The sequence below is a fragment of the Taudactylus pleione genome, unplaced genomic scaffold (assembly GCF_031769625.1).
Source record: "Taudactylus pleione unplaced genomic scaffold, aTauple2 ptg000026l, whole genome shotgun sequence".
Lineage (NCBI taxonomy): Eukaryota > Metazoa > Chordata > Amphibia > Anura > Myobatrachidae > Taudactylus > Taudactylus pleione.
The window spans coordinates 10,573,391-10,597,651 of record NW_028284428.1 but is presented as its reverse complement, the minus strand read 5'-3'; the positions used below and the strand labels follow the sequence as shown (position 1 = coordinate 10,597,651).

At 42.0% G+C, this 24,261-nt stretch overlaps 1 protein-coding gene across 6 annotated transcripts in view; it reads right to left on the bottom strand.

Moving 5' to 3' along the window:
- MAP3K15 (mitogen-activated protein kinase kinase kinase 15) overlaps window positions 1-24,261 on the bottom strand; it is a 266,385-nt gene that overhangs the window by 67,518 nt on the left and 174,606 nt on the right. For all 6 annotated transcript variants that reach the window (XM_088451616.1, XM_088451618.1, XM_088451617.1 and 3 more), the window contains 6 exons: window positions 21,707-21,756; window positions 18,832-18,927; window positions 14,975-15,062; window positions 13,450-13,583; window positions 12,772-12,899; window positions 3,794-3,924 (listed from right to left, as the gene is read on the bottom strand). In XM_088451616.1, the coding sequence (XP_088307742.1) occupies window positions 3,794-3,924; window positions 12,772-12,899; window positions 13,450-13,583; window positions 14,975-15,062; window positions 18,832-18,927; window positions 21,707-21,756 (627 nt within the window). The remainder of the gene's footprint in view (window positions 1-3,793; window positions 3,925-12,771; window positions 12,900-13,449; window positions 13,584-14,974; window positions 15,063-18,831; window positions 18,928-21,706; window positions 21,757-24,261) is intronic.

The window sequence follows — 24,261 nt, the reverse complement described above, 5'->3', positions numbered from 1 at the left end:
GAACAAGAGTGCTTGGCAATTAAATGGGCAGTAGAATCCCTAAGGTACTATTTGTTGGGAAGAGAAATCCAATTAATTACCGATCATGCACCCTTACAGTGGATGCAAGAGGTGAATGTTCGGGTGACCCGCTGGTTTATGGACTTACAGATGTTCAAATTTGTGGTACAACATTGTCCTGGAAAGCTCCACCTCAATGCAGACGCTCTCTCCAGAAAGTTTATACCTCCCGAACCCCCAGTCAACCCTATGGTGAAGCTAGGTGTGCGGGAAGAGGGGAGTCAGGAGGGACTCTGGAAGGAGGTGGAGAAGAGGCGAATTCCCAGACGAGTAATGGGAATAAAGGCAGGCGAGGTAGAACCTTTGTCTGAAGAGTCGGTAGCTTCACCATGGTAGTTGAAGCTCAGGGAAAAGGAGTGTGGCAAGGACAGCACAGATCTGACATGGTTGTAAAACTGCAGGATGTCAGATCCAGGCCAGGGTTTGTGTGTGTAAGTTTGAGTCTGGAAAGGCAGCTGATTACAGACACCTGTGTGAGGCTGGTAATAGAGCTGCAGAGACAATGGGAAACTGATCTTGACGGTGATTTAGTCACCCAGGTTATAGGCCCGGGGATGACTAGTGTTAAGGTCCACTAAAAGAACTGTGTTGCTGTATGGAAGACTCTGAACCTGCTGTAACATCTTGCCGTTGAACACTGCACTGACCTGTAGTGAGAAAATAAACTTCTGTCGTATTTTACTCCGGTCTATGTGATTCTTGTCACAATATATATATATATATATATATATATATATATCTTTCTGCCTTGCTGGGTATGTTATTATTTTCACAATGTGTTTTCTTGTTTTCTTCATGTAGGGTCAAATGTGTTTTTTTGTTTGTTTTGTTTTTAGCTCTTGGTTCCAGTGGGAGAGGGGGGGCCCTTACAAGATTTTGCTATGGGGCCCACAAAGTTCTTGTTACGCCACTGAATAATGGGCTATGCTGGGTTGAACATACACAGCGATCCATCCAAGGAGAGGACTGGTGCAAGTGGGTACTGATGATAATGATTGCTATTTCCACAAGCAGATGGATGGGCTGGGCGCGGTTGCAGTGATGTGTACAACACTGAATACTGGCAAATATCTGCATTTCACAGTGCATACTGATCAATAAGTAATGATTACCCACAAAAGAACTAACAGCTTAGCTTGTATATCTTACAGATAAAAAGAGATGTGTAACCTTTTTATTGTCATGCAGCAATAATGCCTTTTTTAATGAAGTCTGATCAATACTACGTCAGCTGAGGTCAGCAAATCCCACTGTGCATAATTGGGAAGATTCTGCCAGCCAAGTAAGTCAGACACTCCTTGAAAAATTTGGGATATTTCGGTCAATATATTTTGATTTTTCTGTACTGCACCCTTTAAACTTTTTTCCCAGTATGTTAAACGTCACTGTTGCAAGTTCACACTTATCAGCTTCATCAATATGCATGAAACAGTAAGCGCTTTGCACAAGTAATTGGGACTGGAATGAACAGACCCCCATGCAGTACCTTCCCCAGTCTAGGCATGTCACAAGTATTTAACACATGCAAAAAATGTGTGGAATTCGGTTGGTTTTTCTGCACAAATGATATTGATAGTACTGTTCTGTAGTATTTGGAAGAGATAAAATAGAAACTGAGCAATGATAAATGATAGTTTACTCTCTAATCATTGCATGCATCTAACTTCAGAGGCAATTGCTGTATTTTTATATGGAAACCTGACATACTCCCATAATCAGTTTAATCATATAATAAATATCTCCAATGCCAGTTAGCTGCACTATGGGCCTGATTCAGAGTTGTAAGCTAACCGGAAGGTTTTCATGCAACTCTGAGGTTTAAAGATCAGCGCATGCGCAGGATCTGTATTGCGCACGTGCCAATCATTAACTGCGAGATCGCTTGCAGTGCCCCCAAGCTGTAGCCCTCATTTTGTAGGTATGCCAAGGCCAGAGTCTGCGTCTTCAAGTGTAATTGTTGGAGTTTTGTCATGTATATGCCCAATAATCCTGCTGCCCGAGGTGATGTGAGAAGAGGACTGAATCCTCAGAGTGTAAGTCTAGTCAGGAGTACCATATGCCTTTTGTGGCGTATTTGAAATAACACATCAGATATACTCAATTGTATAAACAAGCCAGATCCGGCTCGGCATTTCCAGAAGAGGCCCTGATTTCTCCTTACTCCTTACTCCTTGGCGGCTCTTCTTCATGTGCCACGGTCTGTGTTACCACCTATAGCTCCTAATAATGTTTTGTTTAAAGATACATATTTTGCATGGCTTAGAATTAATTGTAAACTAGGTAGACGTCACACGGTCTCCAGGTAATCTACATTTTGGGTTAACCCATCATTCTCTCCTGGTTTGAATACTGCTTTGTTCCTTCAGTGGAGGTTGTAAAAGATCAGTTGACTGACCTATGTGGCACTTTACATTCTTTTAAAGCACTCCATTAACAGTAAGGAATTCTTTATGTATATGCAAGCCGACACTTGGTCCAATCTTCTCCAAGGCCTATGATTGTCCCTGATGCCCCTGACCAACTTCAATCCCTTCTTAATTTGAGTGGCACCCTTTCCTACAAAACATGATAAATACATATATTTATATATGGCCTTATTGCCTTCTAACCCAGAGACATTATGGTCTCCCTGTGTACGGAAATGGACTGTTGACATATCTCAAATTACATCACCTACTCCACTCCTTAAACATACGGAAAATGCAATTATATTTTTTTCAACTCAGCCTTGTTACAGGAGGTGCATTTACCAACCCTCCATAGGGCCAGAGCCAGAGGAAGCACATAATCCCGGGGGAAGTGTAAAGTCTCTCAAGCTTCTTTTACCATAACATGTGGGACTGTGGGAAGATTAGAAAATATTGGAATAAGGTAATGATGTTTATTAATATGATCTGTCATGTTGCCCTTGTTAAAGATCCTTTAGCAATGCTTTATGCACATTTCCATAACTGGGTATTACATGGCCGGAACACAGAACTCATACCTCTGCTTACTGTAATAGTCACGGTGGCCATTATGTAACTGGGCTGCTTCCTCTCCCCCTTTTCCTACAACCAGTAAAGACCATGATGCTTCAGTTGCTCTATTTTGCAAAATCTCAACTTCCCAATATCGAGAAGGGAGTAGGGGTTAAATTCGATGAGAAATGGGATGTATATATTAAATCCCTTGAACCATCCACTCATGTGCTTAAATTATTCAAAACTACTGATTTTTTTTTATATTGTAACCTAAGTTATGGCAAGCCTCTATCCTCACTGTTTCTTTTGTCTCACCCAGGGGGGACTTTAATGGACTATTTGGAAAGCAAATTGAATATACTTATATTTTCAGCTACTTCACCAGCTGTACCGGGAATGTGGTTGGGGAGGGTGGTACTTTGTTTCCGGATACCCTGTTTTGTTCACGATCTTTACACGTATGCATTGTCATATGCTCAAACAAACACACTTTTTCTCATGTCTTTTTGATGGACCTGCTTCATACTGTATCTATCACGGTACTTTTCCTAATGTGCCTTTCAACATTTCTTGAAAATCTGATGCTGCACTTTGTTGATGTGTCATTGTACTTATTTTTTCTTTTTAAGCATCTTTAATAAAAATGTTTTGCAGAAAAAAACCAAGACAGATCCTTCCAATGACAAAACTAAATGATGGTGGATTTTACTTTGTTGACATTATGTAGCAGCCTACGATAAGTAGAGTTAGAAAGACATGCAATACAATACCTTTATATCTCGGTGTACTATCTGATTCTCATGAAGATACTTCAACCCTTCCAAGATCTGCTTAGTGTAAAACTTAATGGTTGGTTCCTTCATTGGACCCCACTTAGATCTCAAAAGAACTGAAAGACTGCCTGTTACACACAGAGAGAGAGAAAGAGAGTGAGCGAGAGAAAGAGAGACTGTCATTCCTGAGGGGATGGAAACAAGGCTAAATACGATATCATCATTTAGTGTTAGCAAGTTTATTTGGCATGTAACTGAGACTAAATCTTACAGCAGGGCCGGCTCAAGGCATGTTTCGACCAGTGTGGCGCATCCCTCCCAATCATTCCTGATTTCAGCGGGACAGTCCCGTTTTTCGGGCACTGCCCTGCTGTTCCACCCGAGGGCAAAGTGTCAAATGGGTGGTCGGGCACCTCCACTGCCGCAGCCGCGCTGCGGCGTTGGCCCCGGGGAAGAGGAATGGATGCGGCATAGGGGCAGCTCAGCTACTGACGTAGTGCTGGGCTTGCCCCCAGCATGACGTTAACAGGAGGCGTGCCATACAGGCACGCCCCCAAATAACGTAATTTAGGGGACAGTGCCTATGGTAATTAAGCCACACACCCATTTCAGTCGTGCACAGCTAAGGGGCGGCAGATCCCGGTCGCGCACAGGGTGCGGCTGACCATGGAGCCGGCCCTGACTTACAATGTGAAAGCAATTGCGGTTTGTGAGCTGAGTGAGGTGTATATTCCTGGCAATTGTCTGAAAAGTGCATAGTGCTTATAGAGCTTTCATTTATATTAAGTATTCCCATATAGTTTAAGTAAAATGCAGTCAGCATGTTCTCCATCATTGGTAATGCCAACAGATGTACATCGTGTGGTATGTATGTACCTGTGGAACAATCATTAGAAGAAGAATCCTGCTGTGTATGATGAAAGCTGAAGACTCATCTGGAAGCCCAAAATGAGAGTTATGGTAAGAACTTACCTTTGTTAACTCTCTTTCCACAGGGTCCACAAGGAGGCCTTGGGGTATAGGTTGGGGAACCAACTCTAGGCACCATGCAGTTAAAGCTTTCAGCTCCCAAGGACTAACTGGGTCCACTCTCCCTATAACCCCACCCCCCCGAGCCAGAGGCACCTCTGTTTGTAAGTAGCAAAAGGCCGGAGGAGGAAAGAGAGAGATAACAAAAGACTGGAACACCCTAGAACCACACTCACAGAGAAGGAGACGAGAAACCATTGACCAGTAACATAGCCCATATGAAGCCAGGTGCATCAGGGCGGCTGCCCTGTGGACTCTATGGACTTCGAATAAAGAGATTTAACAAAGGTAAGTTCTTACCATAACTCTCATTTTCTTGTTCAGGGTCCATAGGCTCCACAGGGAGACCTTGGGGATGTCCCAAAGCAGTCCTTTTAAAGGTGGGGTCGCTCCTGCACTGAGAAGAGAATCCGGCGCCCAAAGGAAGCATCCTGAGAGGGAAAGGTATCTAATGCATAGAACCTTAGAAAGGTCTGGATGGAAGACCATGTGGCCGCCTTGCAAGGCTGAATAGCCGAGGTGCCACAGCGAGCCACCCACTAGGGGCCCACAGACCGAGTAGAATAAGCATTAACAGAAGCCCGAAAAGGGAGGCCTTCCTATGTGTAGGCCCCTGAGATAGTCATACGAAGCCGTCTAGCCAATGTTTGTTTATTGGCAGACCACCCTGTCTTGTGAAAACCATAGAGCACAAATAAGGAGTCAGATTTCCATAAAGAACTGATACGGTCCACGTAAATCCTGGGAGCACGGACCACAGTCAAAGAGGCCTCACCTGCCGAGAGGACAGGTGACTGAAAGGCCGGTCCAATAAGTTCCTGAATAGAAAGGATTTCAGAAACCACCTTAGGAAGAAACACAGGACAAGTGTGACTCAGAGCCCTATCTTGGTGAAATATGCAGAAGAGGGAGCCACAGGAAAAATCTTGGGAGCACGGACCACAGTCAAAGAGGCCTCACCTGCCGAGAGGACAGGTGACTGAAAGGCCGGTCCAATAAGTTCCTGAATAGAAAGGATTTCAGAAACCACCTTAGGAAGAAACACAGGATGAGTGTGACTCACAGCCCTATCTTGGTGAAATATGCAGAAGAGGGAGCCACAGGAAAGCGCCCCCATTCTGACACTCTCCTGGCAGATGCAAACGCCATAAGAAAGAGAGTCTAAGCAAGGTCTACTGAAACTAGTGGTTCAACGGAGGACCCTTGAGGGCCCGAAGATCTACTGCCAAATCCCAAGGAGCCCCTAGGGGGGACAAAGGGAGGTAGAATCCAGAGAACACCCTTAAGGAAGGTCTGGATACCCGGGAGTGGAGCAATTCTACGCCAGAACCAAACTGACAATGCTGAGACCTGCACTTTCAAGGAAGCCAGGCGGAAGGCTAGACCCAATCCAGTCAGGAGTGCCAGGACTCTGGAAATCCTAAATACTTGAGGATCATAGCTACTGGTACGAAACCATTAGAAATATGTAGGTTTACGTGCTCTAAGCATCCTGATGATGACAGAGCCAGAGAATCCTTTGGACCTGAGCAAGGATGCAGTCAAAGACAGATGATCCAGGTCCGGGGAAAGGCAAGAAGGACCCTGAGACAACAGGTCCAGTCATTGAGGCAGCATGAACGGAATGTCGATGGAGAGACTCCGAAAAACTAAGTACTAGTTACGTCTGGATCAAGCTGGAGCCACCAGCAGAACAGTACCTCCGTCTTGATTGACCTTCCAAAGAACTCGAGGAAGAAGGGAGACCAGAGGGAACAGGTATGCAAATTGGAAGGTCCACTTCACTGACAATGCGTCTCCGAAGGTCGCTTCGGTACCTCTAGATCTGGACCCATACACCGGCAGTTTGTGATTATGTCGGGAGGCCATGAGGGCCACCTCTGGGAGGCCCCATCTGCTCACTAGGAGTTGAAACACCTCTTGGTGAAGAGACCAGTCCCCGGGATGCACGTCGTGACGGCTGAGGAAGTCTACTTCCCAAATGAGAACTCTCGGAATGAGCACTGCAGAGATGGCCGGGAGGTGACCCTCGGCACATGTCAGAACGTGTGACACATCTGTCATTGCTGCCCGACTTCGAGTGCCTCCTCGATGTAAGCCACTGTTGTGACATTGTCAGACTGGACCTGTACAGGTTACCGTGAAGTATGTGTTGGGCCAGTGTGAGGGCTCTCAGACAGCTCGAAGTTCCAATATGTTGATTGGCAGGGTTGAATCGACCGATGTCCCACGCCCCTGAAAGGAGTGCGGATCGGTCACAGCGCCCCAGCCCTGGAGACTGGCGTCCGTTGTAAGGATTACCCAGTCCATGATCCAAAAAGGGACGACCCTTGATTAGATGAGATGGCTATAGCCACCCAGATCGAGACAGACGCACCTCCGGAAAGAGCATTATCATCTGAACTTTGATCTAATGGAGAAACCCGTTCCACCTGGAGAGGATCAGTTTTTGCAAAGGCCTGGAATGGAACTGAGCATATTCCACCATATCGAAGGTGGACACCATGGATTCCAGAACCAGCACTACTGAATGTATGGACACTGTTGACTGTGGAGACATCTGCACATTCGTAGGTGAAGAGTGGAGATTTTGTCTGACATCAGAAAAATTCTCTGATCCTGAGAATCCCGCAGGGCTCCCAAATGAATCATTCTTTGTGAGGGAATCAGGGAGGACTTTTTCCCAGTTGATTAATCATCCGTGCTTATGAAGGAAAGCAATGGTTAACTGGAAATGGCTTTGAAGCACCTCTGGGGATCCCGCTAAGAGCCGGAGGCCGTCCAGATACAGTATACTGGAAACCCTGTGCAGGTGGGCAGCCATAAAAGCCATAATTCTGGTAAACCCCGGTGGGGCCGTGGACAGTCCAAAGGGCAGAACCTGAAAATTGGAAGTGTTGCTCTGGCATAGCTACCCGGAGATAACACTGATGAGAGGGCGCTAGAGTACATGTAGGAACGCGTCCTGAATATCTAGCGATACCATAAAGTCCCCAGGCTCCATAGCTAGGATGATGGAGCGTAGGGTTTCCATCCTGAACCTAGGAATCTTTAGGAAATTGTTGAGGGATTTACGATCGAGGATAGGCCAATGTGACCCATTTGGCTTCTGAACCAGAAAGAAAGTAGAATAACCAGTCTCTCGCTGAGATACAGTAGTGGGACTGGCATAATTACCCCTAGCTTGGGATCCCGCCGAGATCCCCAGATCAGTACTGGCGTCGCGACGCCGTCGGGGTGACGGAGCGGCAGCACAGATGTCCAATGGACAGTCTGTTGCTACGTGCTCTAGAGATAGTAAAACTATAAGAAATCATAAAAATAAAATAAAATTAAATAGCTTTAGGGTCTGCTAAGCAACCCTTCTGCGATAACAGTGACCTGACTCTGGCCGGGCACCAACTCAAGCTGAGGTGCCTCTGACTCGAGGGGCGGGGTTATAGGGAGAGTGGACCCAGTGCATCCTGGGAGCTGAAAGCTTTAACTTCGTGGTGCCCGGATTTGGATTCCGAACCTATACCCCAAGGTCTCCCTGTGGAGCCTATGGCCTTGAAGAATAAATCCAGGTCTTCATGGTGAACTGGTAACAAGTCCAATGACAACATGAAGAGAAGTTTGATACTTACGGTCGCACTAGTTGGGGACAGTGTAAAAGGGATAGAGATATGGGAGAGCAGTATCCTGAGGTAGTTGGGATACAGATTGAATAAGGGGTAGAGGATAGAGTCAAGGAGGTTATTTCTTCAGCAGGAAATTTCCACTAATCACCAGGGGAATACCTGATGCAGAGAAAATGGTAGCGAATTTAATAAGTAGGAAGGTAGATTGGGTAATCTGTAGTGGCAAGACCATGAATGCTGAACAGTTAGCTGTCTCCTGGGATCCTGGGTTTGGCATATTATAGACTGATCAATAGATTGTTTAGTGAAGCTATGGAGGACCCAGTGGTCATGGTAACCATAGAGGTAGATGAACAGTCCTCAATATTAAATTAAATGGATTAGGCTGTAAATTTAGCAAGTACTGCCAATGCAGAGTTTCCTGAAATACTAATTTACTACAACTGAAAGATAGCGGGATCTAAGGAGGCTAATAAGAGGCTGAGAAGTACCTATACCAATTTTCAAAATAGGATACCCCTATAATTTATTATCAGGTGAACAATCTTTATCACAAAACTAAAATACAACAATAATGTAAATACAAAGGGGCTGTTCCTTTTAGGAACCAATGGTTTGTTCCACATTTGCAAACTATGCAGGGACTTAGAAAATATAGCCCAAGGTATGATTTGTGTGGGTACTGCATAGAACATTGCTGACATTGATGTAGGAACATGATCAGCCCAAAACTGTTGAAACAGGCAATTCATAGGGGTATAAAAAATAACAGCAGAGAAGTGATTAATAAAGGGAATAAATTGGTTAAGTTATAAAGAGATGTAAGAAACACTAGGATTCTAGGGACAAACATTTGATTTTTCTAAAAAAAACTTTTTGGAACCAGGACCATGCAGAGAACAGGTCATTAATTGTAAATTGAAATAGGAAGGCTACATAATCAGCATAAGAAGGTATTCATTACTGTTAGTGGCTAGTGTTACAAGCTAGTGAGTGCAAATTTACTAACATTATAGAAAATTAAATCAATGACTTTTTTGTAAGAACTAATATTTGTGCTGTAGCTTTAATGAGAAGAGGACATAGGGCCTGATTCAGAGATGGACACCAATACGGTCGCAGCTGCGATTTCGTAAGCAAAAATATGCGAATGATAGCAAAGATCACCTAAGCATAAAGATGTCCACTGCTGCCTTCTTACCTGCGTGCGACGACGCATACCTGCGTAAATATCAGTAACATCGATGCACATTGGCGGCCAGCTTGCTCTTGCGGCAATGCTGACCTGCGCAACCTTGGGAGCTATTCTGGCACTCAGAGATGCATATGCAATCGTAGTGGCTAATTTATACACGTACATGTAACGGTGTTTAACCCGACAGGCACGCCTGCTTTTTTCAGACTACCCCCTCACCACCTCCAAACATTGATAAACCGCCACTCACTCTGCGATGGATTCCTCTTTGCGCCCATAATCGCAGTGCGATCGCTGTGCAAGAAAAGGTTCAACAGCTACGTAACACAGGAGTACTCACCTCCCTGGGTGCTTTAACCTTGGAAGCCATTTAATAGCAATCCAAGTGCATTTCCCACACACAAGTTATAAAAACAGTGATGTGTAGATTATGGGGTTGTGCAGTGAATGGTAAAGTGCCACAAATAGAGAAATAAGTGGGGCTATGGAGAGAAAAACTCAGGACATATTGATGTTAAGTAATCTCTCTATGACTGAGACATTAACGGCCCCATCACAAGTGCTTCAGTAAGACAATGACATTGTAATTGTGCAGTCGTCTGTCAGTCTGTGATGAGCCTGCACTGAACTGCACTGCACTGATATGCCTCTGGCGAAGCCGTGGGAGGAGCCACGGGGAAACGTGTCAGGCACTGCCGCTATCACCTACTTGCAAGAGAATCACCACCACTAGTGCTGACGGCTGCTATTATCGGCTATTTATTGTCGTCAGCCAGGATTTTATTGTCCCTCAGGACAGATCGGAACTTCCACTGCTGCACTCATTGACCAGCTCATCTTGACAGGCTGTGACTCGCTTCCGCGCTGTCGGTTAGATGGAGACACACGCGGCCTGACACACTGCCACACCTGGATCACACAGACCACGCTGATGTGACTCGTTTCCGTGCATTGGCCGGTTAGCTGAAGACACATGCGGCCTGACACACTGTTGCATCTGGATACACAGGCTACGCTGCTGGACACTGAATCAATCTGCATTTAGGTGAGAGCCTCTTTACATCCAACTTTACTGACTTCCAACCTAAAACATCAGTGTGCCTGGCTCATTTGCATTGCATTGGGATCAATTGCCGTCCTTAGGATAAGCAATATAGGAGACCTCTTGAGGAGGGCAGAACGTTTTAACACACCATCTTACCTGGATTATACCCATTAGCAATATATTAATTTATGTATCCTAGTTCAACTAGGATACATACATTTCAGCACTGACTTTGGTTTAATTTTGTTATGCTCCTGCTTTTATCTGCTATGCATTGAATTTATAATGTGTATTCATGTCATATTTTATGTCAAACATTAAAATTATCCTTTATTTATTGATTTGAGGGTACTGAGTTTCTGCGCTGTGAACATTATGCATATTTCTTTCAGTTCCTTGTGAACTCCATTGGGAGTCTTGACACAACTCCCCACAGCTGCATGACTGGTACTTTACTTATTTACTTAATTATTCATTAGCGCCTATACAATGGGGTTTTCCATGATTTACGTCCTGCACTGAACGAACTCATCAATCATATGCTAACATGCTCAACCTGACGATATCGTCAGTTTGACCAGCTTGTTTGCACGATGATAGATGTGCACGATGCATGCACGATTTGCAAGCGATTGCACGATAACGACGTTGTTATCATGCAATCGCTTCCAAATATCGCTATGTGGATGGGCAGCTTAAGACTGCACACATAACATTCAAGGCACAGAACTAATGGGCAATAATAGTGTGAAACAAACTAGCCCTAAATAGAGCAGGAAGGAGCTAACTGTATAACCAGACTAGCTATAGTGAGGTATACATGGAGACCAGAGCCCAACTACTCCCCGGAAATGTGCTGAGTCATGCATTTTATAAAATGGCTGCCCAACATTTCACTATAGGATGTGAGAGTGAGTGGAATCATGCTGGGGCAGGGGCTAACAGGAAGAGTCTGACTCCCCCCTTTGGTATGGACCCCAAGGACATGGCCCTCACTGCTGCCAGCGGCGTCCTGTCAGCCAGTGGCCTGGTGGTCTAGTGTGTGGAGTGGGGACCCCCAGAACCCACACTACCTGCACTGCCGGTGGTCTTCACACCGGCGGTGTTAAGCTGCGCATAAGCCCCCGTAGGTGTCTGGTTGCAGCTGCGGACTATGGGAGCGGTGGTGTGCTTGTTCCTCCCGGAGTCCCGCGACGGAAGTCACCGACCCAGCTGGGTTTGTTAGAGCGTTAGTGACGGCGTCCTATAGGACACTTAAAAGCAGCCCCCACAAAATTATTCCTGCTCCTGCTCGGCACCAAAATAAAACTGGGGGCGTGGTATAGTGGAGAGGGAGCCTGGCGGCTGCTTGGAAGAAAAAGTAACTATTTGGTGCGCAGACTCTCTCTCTCCAGGCTATGCCCAGAGTGATCCCTGTGCCCCTATTGGGATATTCATTCATCAGGATGCCTCTGTTGGGCTACTCAGCTGCCGGTATTTCATACCCAACCTCTGCGAAACATGTGTGTTCAAATTCTGATAACATGGCAAATGCACAAAATCTGTAATCCGCACACGTCAATGCATCATTGGGATCACATGATCAGCGCTTCTTATTGCCTGCTCTGGTATGTTTTCTTCCACAGCACTAACATTGCAGCCAATCCCACATGTCTTCACTTCTAGGGCTCAGTAATCTGCCTTCCCATCCATGTATTCCTTCTCTTGCTTATGCTGTAACATTACAAATTCACATTAACATTACAATATTGAAAAAGTTAGCACTGATAACTAGATAGGACCATATCATAAAAACTGATGTTGAAGACTACGCAATCCTCAGCGACCATGAGCAACCTTGGTGTGCATCCAAGTATTCTTAGTGGGTTATCTATCTTTTACTTTCAGTACCCCCAACAAACTTGCAGGAAAGTTGGATGCATAGAAAAGCTTATAAACAATCTTTATATCAGGTACTTGCTTATAAGCTCTTGAATAGTTGTACATATCTATATGAAAATTGAGAGACACTCCACAAAAAGTAACTTGCAGAAAAAGATTAATCAGCCCTCAAACATCAAGTTCACCAATAAAATGTAAATCAAACCTCCTGGGACTTGCTCCATAAAGATTTTGATGTATCCATCTTCTGATACAGATCCTAGATACTGAACTATGTTGCGATGCTTGAGATACTTATGAAGTGCAATCTCTTCATGAAGTGGTTGGGAATACCTGTAACATAAGAAAACATTCATTTAATATCCTTTAAATGTAATACTGTGTGTGCCAAATGTAATTTTTCTTCTCGAAAACCTCTAATTTTTAAGTACACCTACCGTCCTTACTTTTTTCTTACTATCAGTTAGGGAGAGCATAAATTAAGAATAAACAAATTCTGTTGTAAACTACAACAATAATTTACAATCTGATATTTCCTTGCCAGCTTGTGTCCATTTAACATGGTAAAGGAGGATATAATCCCTGAGCATGACTATATGATGTTTTTTGATATCCACCCATGACCATGTTCTATTTGTGGACAGGCAGTCTCCACTAACTCTTTGTTCCCACAGCAACCCCCTATCAAATGGGACATGAGCAGATCAAAGTCACCATTGAGTACAAGTCCTTAGAGGGTGGAGGCCTAGGCAGGATTCTCTAAGGAGGAAAGTTCATGTGTTGACAATGAAGATGTTTTTAGGTTAGAACTGTTCATACATACATGCTTCCAGCAGCAGTCACTTGCGGCTCAGTTACTGGATTCATTTCATAAATAACTCACCTACTATCTCTCTCTGGTATCTCCTTGATAGCTATACGGACCTGGTTGCTCAGATCTCGTCCTGCGTACACCACTCCATAGGTTCCTTTGCCTAGGATTACTCTGTCCCCATTTTCATCATAGTCATATTCATACTGAAAATGGCAAATACCAACACATATTACATAAGCATAAGGGAATAAAAGACATAATCAAACTAAAATGCACCTTAATCATGCGCATATATATTTACCTAGATTACTAAACATTATTGCTTTTTCATACTGATTTACTAAACCAGGCAAGTTACTTGCAAATGTTTTTACACCTATTTGTAAAATGCTGCATTCTTCATAAGGCATTTCCATGCCAGCATGTGTTTAACACTATTCAATTTTGTATTAGAAGGCATTACACTTGTTATTACACTTTTTATGCATCAATTATTACTTTGTCTTTATGTATTTTTTCACATTTGTTCTTTAAAGCGCTGAAAACAGTAGCCATTGTTATATGATTAAATTAGATATTAGTTTACAAATATAGGGGTCTATTTACTAAGCCTTGGATGGAGATAAAGTGAACTGAGATCAAGTACCAACCAAACAGCTCCTAAATGTAATTTTTCAAACACAGCGTGTGACATGGCAGTTAGAAGCTGATTGGCTAGTACTTTATCACTTTATTTATTCACTTTATCTCTATCCAAGGCTAAGTAAATAGACCCATAAAAACAAAAAGTTCAAATTTAGACAAAGAAAAACAGATTCTAAAAAAATATTTATATTTTAAAAAATAAAACTACCACCACCATCAATAAGAAAAACTCTGTGCTTCCCATGTCCAGGATCTCCGCAGAACCGTATGTACTCATCCTACCTCAGCCAGGTATAGTCTGGGATTGATACCATTTCTGGCCGAGGTGGGCTTAGTACAGGAACTGCAGTGTCCAGTGTTATATACTAGATGGTAAGAGGGGATTAGGTTTAGAAGAAAACAGTATTTTATTTGGTTGCACTTTAGGATTAGTAATTTAAACTATTTCATAAGAAAACATATATTTGTATGAAAATGCGTTGTGAAAATGCTGTATAATCAAAGCACAAGTGAAGAAATGCACACCATACATATGTAAACAAATGTCTTATCTAACTCGACTTGCGCCAAGCATCTATTTCGGGTGCAAATGCGTTTTAGTTGCAAACAGTTGCGACAATCTGCTTCCCGAGAGTGCACTTATTAATTTGACATGAAACACTTGTATATCTGTGTGCGACTGAGTATGAATCTGTATAGGAAGGGTTACAATGCAGCGGTTTGTCAAATCCGTTTGCGACTAAAATGTATTTTCGGACGAAAAAGACGCTTGGCGCAAGCCGAGTCAGATGGAAGCTGGTGGCTCACTCGCACCAGGCATCTCGCACCGAATGGCAAATTGAAGCTGGGTGTGCGAGGATAAATCTGTATAATGACATTTACTGTGTACAGATGCTCTTGAAGTTCCCAGATTGTATATAAAAATGTCCCTACATAATTGTAAACCTACCTCTAATGTATCTCCATCTGCTTCACCCTCCAGTTCTACAGTGCTGCCTACAACATCTGTGATGATCTCTTTAACAAGAGTACAAAACCTGTTAATGGCAAATATAAGAGTTATTTCCATAGCCGGAGAAAAAAACGATAGATCATTTATGGATGTTGTTAAAAGCCATTTAATGTGACATAACAAACCTATATATGTAAGTGCAGCTAAATTAAGCCAATAAGCATTTTGTGAGAGGAAATAATGTTTGTTGTTTCTCAGTTAAGGAGCTTGTTAGATTATGGAACTCGTGAATAAATGGTTATAAGTGGTGATTGAGAGTATTGGACAGTACAACACCACAGGAAATACACAACCCAATAGCCCATTGACATTACAAACTATGCTTCAAACCATGTTTTTTTTTATCTTTCTAAGGGCTTTTAGTTGTAACTGTGATGTGTTCTCACTGTAAGCCACCCAGAACCAAGGTTAGTAATATAAAAGTAACTAAATTCAATTTTAGGCAAATAATTGTGGGCGATTAATTGCCGTATAAAGATTACAAAAGCTGTCATTTATTGTATTCAGTGAAGCCACTACTTGTCCTTATTATGTGTATTGTAGTGCTACTGTATGACTGGTGCATAACTAAAAGCAACACACGGCAATGATCATGGAGCTGATGCAGTACTTACAGAGTGTAAATAAGACTATTAATCATTCTGGAATATTAACTAGAACAGGGTCTATACAGACAACCTACAGTAGGGGTACATACTTCTCTATGAACAGTTCCATGGGAAATATCAGCAGTGTTGTGCATGTCACTACTGCACAATCTATATGTGACAAACAACACTAGTATCCATGAGAATATATTTGGGATTAAAAGTAAATACTGCTTAATGACCACAAAATAATTTACAGAAATACATGAACGCATTTCTAGAATAATTTCACTACTGAAGTGCTCCCACATTGCGTGCACAGAAAATAATGAATGTCTCTATCTGCCTGTATGCATAGTTGCGAGCATCTTGCCATGTGCACGCCCCTACGCTTGGTTTCATATTCGTCCTCATCATCACTTTCTCCAGTTCTATACTAGGAGCAAAGTATACAGCTGGAAGGAAGTATTTCCTCTTCTGTATAGTTCTGCATAGCCCACAGATGTGTCAACATGCTCTCCCTGAACCCTATACCAAAAAAGGTGGGATAATATGCCACCACTGGGTGCGCATGATTAATATAAATTCAACACAATGTATCAATTACAATAAGTAAAAACACTTTACAATTCAAATAGAAACCTCTGAAAAACAGATAAATAAAAAAATTAATGCAGATAAATATTGCAACTTTCCTAATCATAATACATATTGATCAATGATTTACCAATCAAGTCTCCATATAAGTGGTTATTATTAGTCCAGTATTTCCACTTGAAAACGAATATATATAACAAAAGGGAAATATCATTTTTTGTGAGCATATACAAATGGATCTTATATTCCTGGTGCAAATACAGGATTAATGCCCAGGAAAATCGCCCTCAGCAGGGAATAGCTTCACTGGTCCGACTCATCCACCTGGATCACTTGGTTAATGTAGTTTCAGTAGCTCAAATATAGAGCGTGAAGAGCACCTGTACAGTATATAATTTATTAGTATGTCTTTAGCTGTGTCTGGACCATATACACACTTGGATACAGATCAAGTCTTTAACATAACCTCAATGTTGAAAGGGATACTAGAGAACAAAGATAGTCACAGTTTTATCTTCAGCTACACGGGACTTCCATGGGCACTAGGTTCGCCCCGAGTTTTGCCAACCTATACATGGGCCTATTTGTGGAGCATTATATTTGGGGTGGTGGATTCGGGGAGAACTTGGTGCTCTATGGTATATTGATGATCTTTTTATTATTTTGGATGGGGACTGTCAGTCTGCTTCGTTATTTGTTGCACATCTTAATTCTAAGTCTTTTGGCTTGAAGTTTACACACACTTGTCACTCTATTCACATACATTTTTTTGGATATAGCTGTTCTGTTATAGACAACCAATTGCATACCAAAATGTTTAGGAAGCATGTCGATTGTAACGGATATCTGAACTATTCCAGTTGCCACTATTACAAATGGAAAAATAATATTCAGAAGGACCAGTATCTTCATCTGAGGCATAATTGCTCAGAAGCTAATGTATTTAAAGAACAAGCAGAAGAACTAAACTTAGCTCTTTTAGAACAAGGATATCCAATTAGAATTTTACAAGATTCACTGAAGGAAGTGGAAAGTTATGATAGAGCTTCTCTTCTAGTGTTGAAGGACAAGGAAAAGAATAACCAACAATATTCTCTGTCATTTATTTCTAGACTTAATGGCTGTTCACAACAAATAAAGAGAATAGTTCACTGGGAATTACATTGGGAGCAGGAGCATGTATAAGAACTGATGCTGATTAATTATTTGAAAAGTACAAGTATGTATTTAAATATAAAACTGTTAGTGTATCCTGACCAAGATTTGACTGATGAATGCTATGGAGCTTTAGCTGACTGAGCCATTTAGCCAGTCAGCTTGCTAACAGAATGTTAGTATGGCTTCTCGATCAGATAAGAGGGGTGAAAAGTTAGCTAGAATTATCTGATTAAAATACACCTGAATGATGCAATTTCTATATTTTTGATTATTTTTCTTTTGTGTTAAATAATATGTTATTTTTGGAAGCCTTCTTACCTCTTTATTGTTATTATGATTTAAATTTGTTAATCCATTATATATATAATGTGGGCAATACAGGTGGTTTACAATGGAGATTGTGTTCATTAATTATTTTGAACCTCCTATTGGTTAGGGGGGATTTAAAAGAAGATAGCCGGAGTCCCTTCACACAAAAACCTTCTGAGGAAACCGTCACACTAAATTGATGGAGAAACACGTCAAGGCTAACTAATTGGGACTACTTTTAAGATTTACCTGAAATCTCCAGAGTTCTAGAGTACCACTGTGACTGTTTACCTCGGGCGGAGGCCCATCAGCTGTTAATGCAGACCCACTCGTTAGCACTCTGCTAGCTTAATGTGAGCCGGCAATACTGAGAGCAGACCTGAACGATACAACCAACACGGAGATCTGTGAGTAGCATGCAGCAAGTTAGGCTGCTTGACTATCCTTGCTCACTAGTATCCCTTTCAACATCGGGGTAATGTTAAAGACTTGATCAGTATCCAAGTGTGTGTGGTCCGGACACAGCTAAAGACATACTAATAAATGATATTGAGCTACTGTATCTACATTAACCAAGTGGACGAGTCGGACCAGTGAAGCTATTCCCTGCTGAGGGTGATTTTTCTGGGCAGTAATCCTGTATTTGCATCTGGAATATAAGATCTATTTTGTGAGTAAATTAAGAGTTACTCATTGGGGAGCAGTGTTTATTATATTATTGTAAAAGTAGGCTTGATTAGTTATTTATAGATTAGTTATATAAGCGCCCGGTAAGAATTAGGTTAATCTATAACTCTTTATATATTTTGGTAGGTTCTTGTTTTTCTCCCTGAACTCTGCCTGCATAAGACTGCTATGTTACAGCCCAGTTACTCCTCATCAGTCGTACGTGTAGAAATGATTGAAATATACATTCGGTACCAGAGCATATGCAGGCGTACTCTCTAAAACAGCTTTTGCAGAAACTGACCGATGCACAAAGAAAGCAAATACTAGTCTAGAAAAATGGTCTTTCCCTATTAATTGTCACTGTTATTTATTTGCAATATCACTTCCAGATTTGCATGTAAACCTAAATAAGGCACTTATTAGTTGGATGCCATTTTGTGACTGTGTTAGGAGGCATTCATCGCATAAATTCACCTATTGCATTGATCCTCTGTGGAAAAGTAAATCTGAAAGTCGTCTGAATTGTCGTGAACATACAGAAAGCAGCATCGTTCATCGAACTTTGATATGCTGCAGAAAGAAAGACGTTTCTACTTTAGTATTTTTTAATTCATACAGAAACAAAATAACTTTTCAATGGTAAAATACAGATAATACTTTATTTACATTGTATCTAAAATAGAGGTTTACAACCTGTGGGGCATGTTGGAGCTTGTAGTTCCACAGCACATTAACAGCCACAGATAGCCTAGCATTCCCCCACAAAATCAGTATCACCGCCAAAGACTACAGGCAGCATAATATGAAAATATGAATATTACCACTAATCTCGTTCCCTTAATCTGTCATTGCTTTTCCTTTTTCTGATTTTTACTATGCTGCCCTTCATACGTTGTCAAGCTACAAATCATCTACTACTTATAGGGGTATTCAATATGGGTGCGATAACATCGTTTTTTGCATTAATATCGCACTTTTTAACGTTTTTGTGTTAATATCACTTTTTTAGTTTTACACTGTATTCAATTTCAAAGACTTATCGCAGTTTTGAAAAGTCTTTGATAAAAAACGGTGATAAGTTTTCACCATTGAATAGGTGTCGAAAAAAAGTGCAGAATTGGGGTTTAGGGGTGCAGGCTTAAAAAAAATAGCCTGCACCCCTGAGATTGATATTTAAAAAAGAAATGTGTCAAAAAAAGGTAAAAAAAAAAAAAAAAGGGACACCCCAAAAAATGTATTTAAAAATTGGGGTTCAAAAAAAAAAATGGGAAAAAATTGTTAAACAATAGGGAAATAGGTTCAGGGCTATTCTGCAAGTATGCAGCAGGTGTTTTCTAGTATAGAATTATAGTGGCAGGTGCACAAATGCAGAATTTTTAAAAAATTACTTTAGGGACACCAAAATATGCTAGTACCCATTTTCATGTACCCCAAATTTGATGGGACCACTTAAACAAATGAAAAAAATCACCTAAGTGCTCTTCTGCATCACTTCTTCAATGTCGGAAAAAAAATACCTGCTGCGGCTATTTAAATCCCCGACTTTCAATTAAAGGCTAAAACGGGGGTACCCATAGTGATCCCCCATGTTTTTACAACTTTAGGGGGGTCTTACAATTATTTTAAGGAAAAATTCGTAACTTTACGCAAATCCAACTTCGGAGTTTCCCGTTTTTGTTAATTTTATATTGAATACTGGGATAAGCGGAAGCGCGCACCATACCTTTACGCAGAAAAAAACTCCGATATGAAACGTTAACTTCGCCAGGGAAGTTAACCTTTCATATTGAATACCTCTCTATGTCTTTTCCTATAAAATAATACAACCTATGACTAATCTCTATGATCTGTTATTTACCAGGAACTGTAGAACAGAGTAGGAATACTTAAATAAAAACACTTTAATACAGTAACAGATATTGCAGTGTAAGCTGCCTGTTTGGAATGTTGTCATGATTACATAAAGGTAGAAAAAATGCAGCACAATGTGTGATAAAGGAGAAACATTCAAACTTCTTTATTCTCCAAATGAAATAAACTGTTATTACTTGACATACATATTTATTACAGCATCCACATATGCATACCTCACAAATAACCATTAAATAGTTTGCACACCCAGCATGGATAGTGTCCACACATATGGGCTGATGCAGTGTCGAACGCAAATCGGGCGTAAATACTCCTGATTTGTGTGCACAAAGGAAAATGCGGATATTAGCCCTATGCAGAATTATCCATACCCTTAGTTTCATAGTCACCATCGTTATTGGCGCACTTGCACCAGTCATATCCATGGTGCAGGAGAAAATTGGTGTATCTTTGAGTTCGCTGTATTCTGTATAGCACACAGGTGCGTTGACAATGATATACCCTTGCTAAACTTCGCCTTCACCTACAGCCACATGTGGAGATGCCATTGAGTTTTTTAGTACCCCGAAGATGCGTGCGTTTGTCTATGGAGCATGTACAGTGCAGAAGCACACAAGATCTGTCTACAAAATTGACTTCCATTCAGCTTTATATCTTTCACATTGTGTGGACTCCTTGGATAAACCTGAAGGTAGTGTATTATAGGGTGGGTGTTAGACGTACAAGGGGCCTGATTACGAGACGTACGCTAAAATTATGGTTTGCGTTCATAACCGATGGTTTAGGATCTGCGAATGCGTAGGACCACTTCTGCGCATGTGCAGAACGAGTCCTGCGATCTCACTCGCAGACCCCCCCAAGCCACAGCATGACTGACATATTGCAATGTTTGGGGGCGGATAGGGGCGTTGCTGGCTACCATTCCCAGAAATGGGGCGTGTTGCCCCATTTTCCAGGAGAGACAAGGCCAGGGCACCGCAGCAGCCAGAACCCGGCCAGGCTGCGTTAAGCTTCAACTTCTGCAACCTGGCTAAAGGAGCAACCATCGCGATAGTTGCAAAATGTATTGTCTCTCCAACCTGTTATACTTATCAGTTTTTAATTATGTAGAATATTTGAACCACTTGAGATTTTTGAACAAACTATAAATGCACCACATGGACAGTGAGTTGCCTAGGCAGCGCAAATAAATCATAAAGCAGATCCTATTCGTAATTAAGTATAGAAGTAAACACGCAGGAGCAGACACATTCTCCGGCCCATAAAAGTGTCATTTTACAAAGACTCTTCCAGGAATTGTTTGGACAGAATAAAGCAACTGTTACAGTACTTGCAGAATTTCCTGTCATTATGTGTTGACAACACCCGTTTTGATTGACCCCATCACGACACCAGCTCATATATTGCACAAATTCCCCTCATAAAGCTGTACTATTACATTCATGTCATATACAGTGATTATATGTATTTCTCATACCTTATGCCTCTTATAGAAGAGGCAGTGAAATTCCACTCGTGAATTCCTTTCTGAAAAGAAAAACTGGATAAGAAAATCATTTACCATAAAACAGCTATTCAAAGTGTACCTGCCTACTACAGACAGCAGAGACAGCCACTGACTTATTATACATACAAATGCGGCCTGATAGTTTACCAGGAAATAGTGACATCACGCGAATGTGGTCTATCAGGCTCACTAGAAACCAAGCCTCATGAATACAGGTTACAAAGAGCCTCAGTGATGTCACTTGTTCCTAGAATACCGATAAGTTACTGTACGTGTCCATGCCCCCCAACATGGCTGTCCTAGTCATATAGTGATGGCAGGAACAGCTTTAAGAGAAAATATGCCATGTTTGTAACTAGGTTGTATTTACAATTTAGCTTTCAATAAATGTTTAGTAAAATATACAGCCGTAAGCCTTTCTGCACAAATGACATAAAATTCTAAGAATTAGCTAACATTGTTGGCCCTTGTTTCCCTGATATTAAATATTAGCTATGTGCACCATATACTGTGACCAAATAACCGAATGGTTCTAGATGCATTGTGAATGAAACTGACATAAACTAGTGGCTGTTTTTCCTGCATACTCATCAGCAATTTACTGAGAAACAAGTGGCAGTAACAGAGAAGAAAATAAAGTAGTTAACAAAATCAAATTGAAACCATTGCTAGGCTACCACTGGGAGAGCTGATCTAGACATGTGCTTAATTTGCCTATTTGGAGTCTGAGATGGGCACTTTGTGCCGAGTGGTCACATACAATACAAGCGGTAGTGAGACAGTTACTCTCCCTAGAAAACACAGGTATAACAGGACAAACTCTGGGCTTCTGATGAAGTTTCAAAGGCAAAGGAAGCATTTATTTGAGTATATAGATAGTACTTCCTTAGCTTTAGGAATCTACAACTTTTGAACAAAGGCTGACTACAGCTAATATGAGGAGACATGTGCCTTATGTGGTCCCTGTAAAGGGACCAGGATTATCAACATAAAGAAGGTCTGGAGTCCCTTGTGAAATACTATTATATAGAGATTATATTAAATGCATGTGTGGTGATATACAGATATCCTCCGTGCGCTACAAGTCGCGCTACACATAACGTGGGGAGCTCCGTGTAACTCGGTTGCGCAGAGCGTCTTTTCATGTGAAATTCTATGTTACAATGTTACAGCCACTGAAACTGTAACGTAGCATTTCAAATGGAGATACAACCGCAGTTGCATACAGAACATAGGCATGCTGCACTGCCGTGCGAATAAGACGCAGTAGAAGAGGAAAAGACGCTCGGTGCTACCGAGTAACTACACAGCATGGCGCGACTATAAGGGCTTTTTAACGCGCAAGAAGGCTAGATGTATGAGGACACATCTGTAAAGGCAGACACATCAGAAAGGCCGCTGCTTATTGTGACCACCCTTACTACGGGTGTATTTCAATAAATAAGGTAACAAGACCTCTCACAGCGTAAATTTATTCAACTCGTACATACATTATACGTAAAATCAATAGTAAGATCTTGGTAGTTTTTGTTCCACATAGTCCCCATACTTGTCTAAGCATTTGTTCCAACGGTACACCAAGCCATCTATCCTGGCATAGAAGAAATCAGTGTCAATCGCCTGAAGCCAGGACATGACGGCTTACTGAACTTCATTGTCAGTTGCAAATCGCCTTCCACCCAGATGCTGGTCCAAAGAGATGGAAATCACTCAGTGCCAGGTCAGGGCTTTAAAAAGGATGGTCCAGTACCTCCCAATGGTAACACCGTAACAACTCACGCGTGCAGTTGGCTGACTGTGGTCTGGAGTTATCATGCAGCAATACGTCTGTTAGCAGCAACCCAGGTCGCTTTCAGCAAATTGCCTTCTGCAACCGGCTCAATGTGTCACAAGGCAGGGAATCAACAAGAATCACACCCTTGTGGTCTCAAAACACAGTCGCCATGACCTTCTTTGCTGATGGAGCTGTTTTGAATTTCTTTGAAGGTGGGGACGATGCGTGTTTCCAGGACATGACGGCTTACTGAACTTCATTGTCAGTTGCAAATCGCCTTCCACCCAGGTGCTGGTCCAAAGAGATGGAAATCACTCAGTGCCAGGTCAGGGCTTTAAAAAGGATGGTCCAGTACCTCCCAATGGTAACACCGTAACAACTCACGCGTGCAGTTGGCTGACTGTGGTCTGGAGTTATCATGCAGCGATATGTCTGTTAGCAGCAACCCAGGTCGCTTTCAGCAAATTGCCTTCTGCAACCGGCTCAATGTGTCACAAGGCAGGGAATCAACAAGAATCACACCCTTGTGGTCTCAAAACACAGTCGCCATGACCTTCTTTGCTGATGGAGCTGTTTTGAATTTCTTTGAAGGTGGGGACGATGCGTGTTTCCATGTCATGGATGCTTGCTTCACCTCCGGTGTCACATGAAGCACCTACATTTCATTGCCTGTAATGATACGTTGCAGTAACTGTACTCCCTCCTCATGGTACCGCACCAAGTGCATGAGGGACAATCCCATCCTATTGGT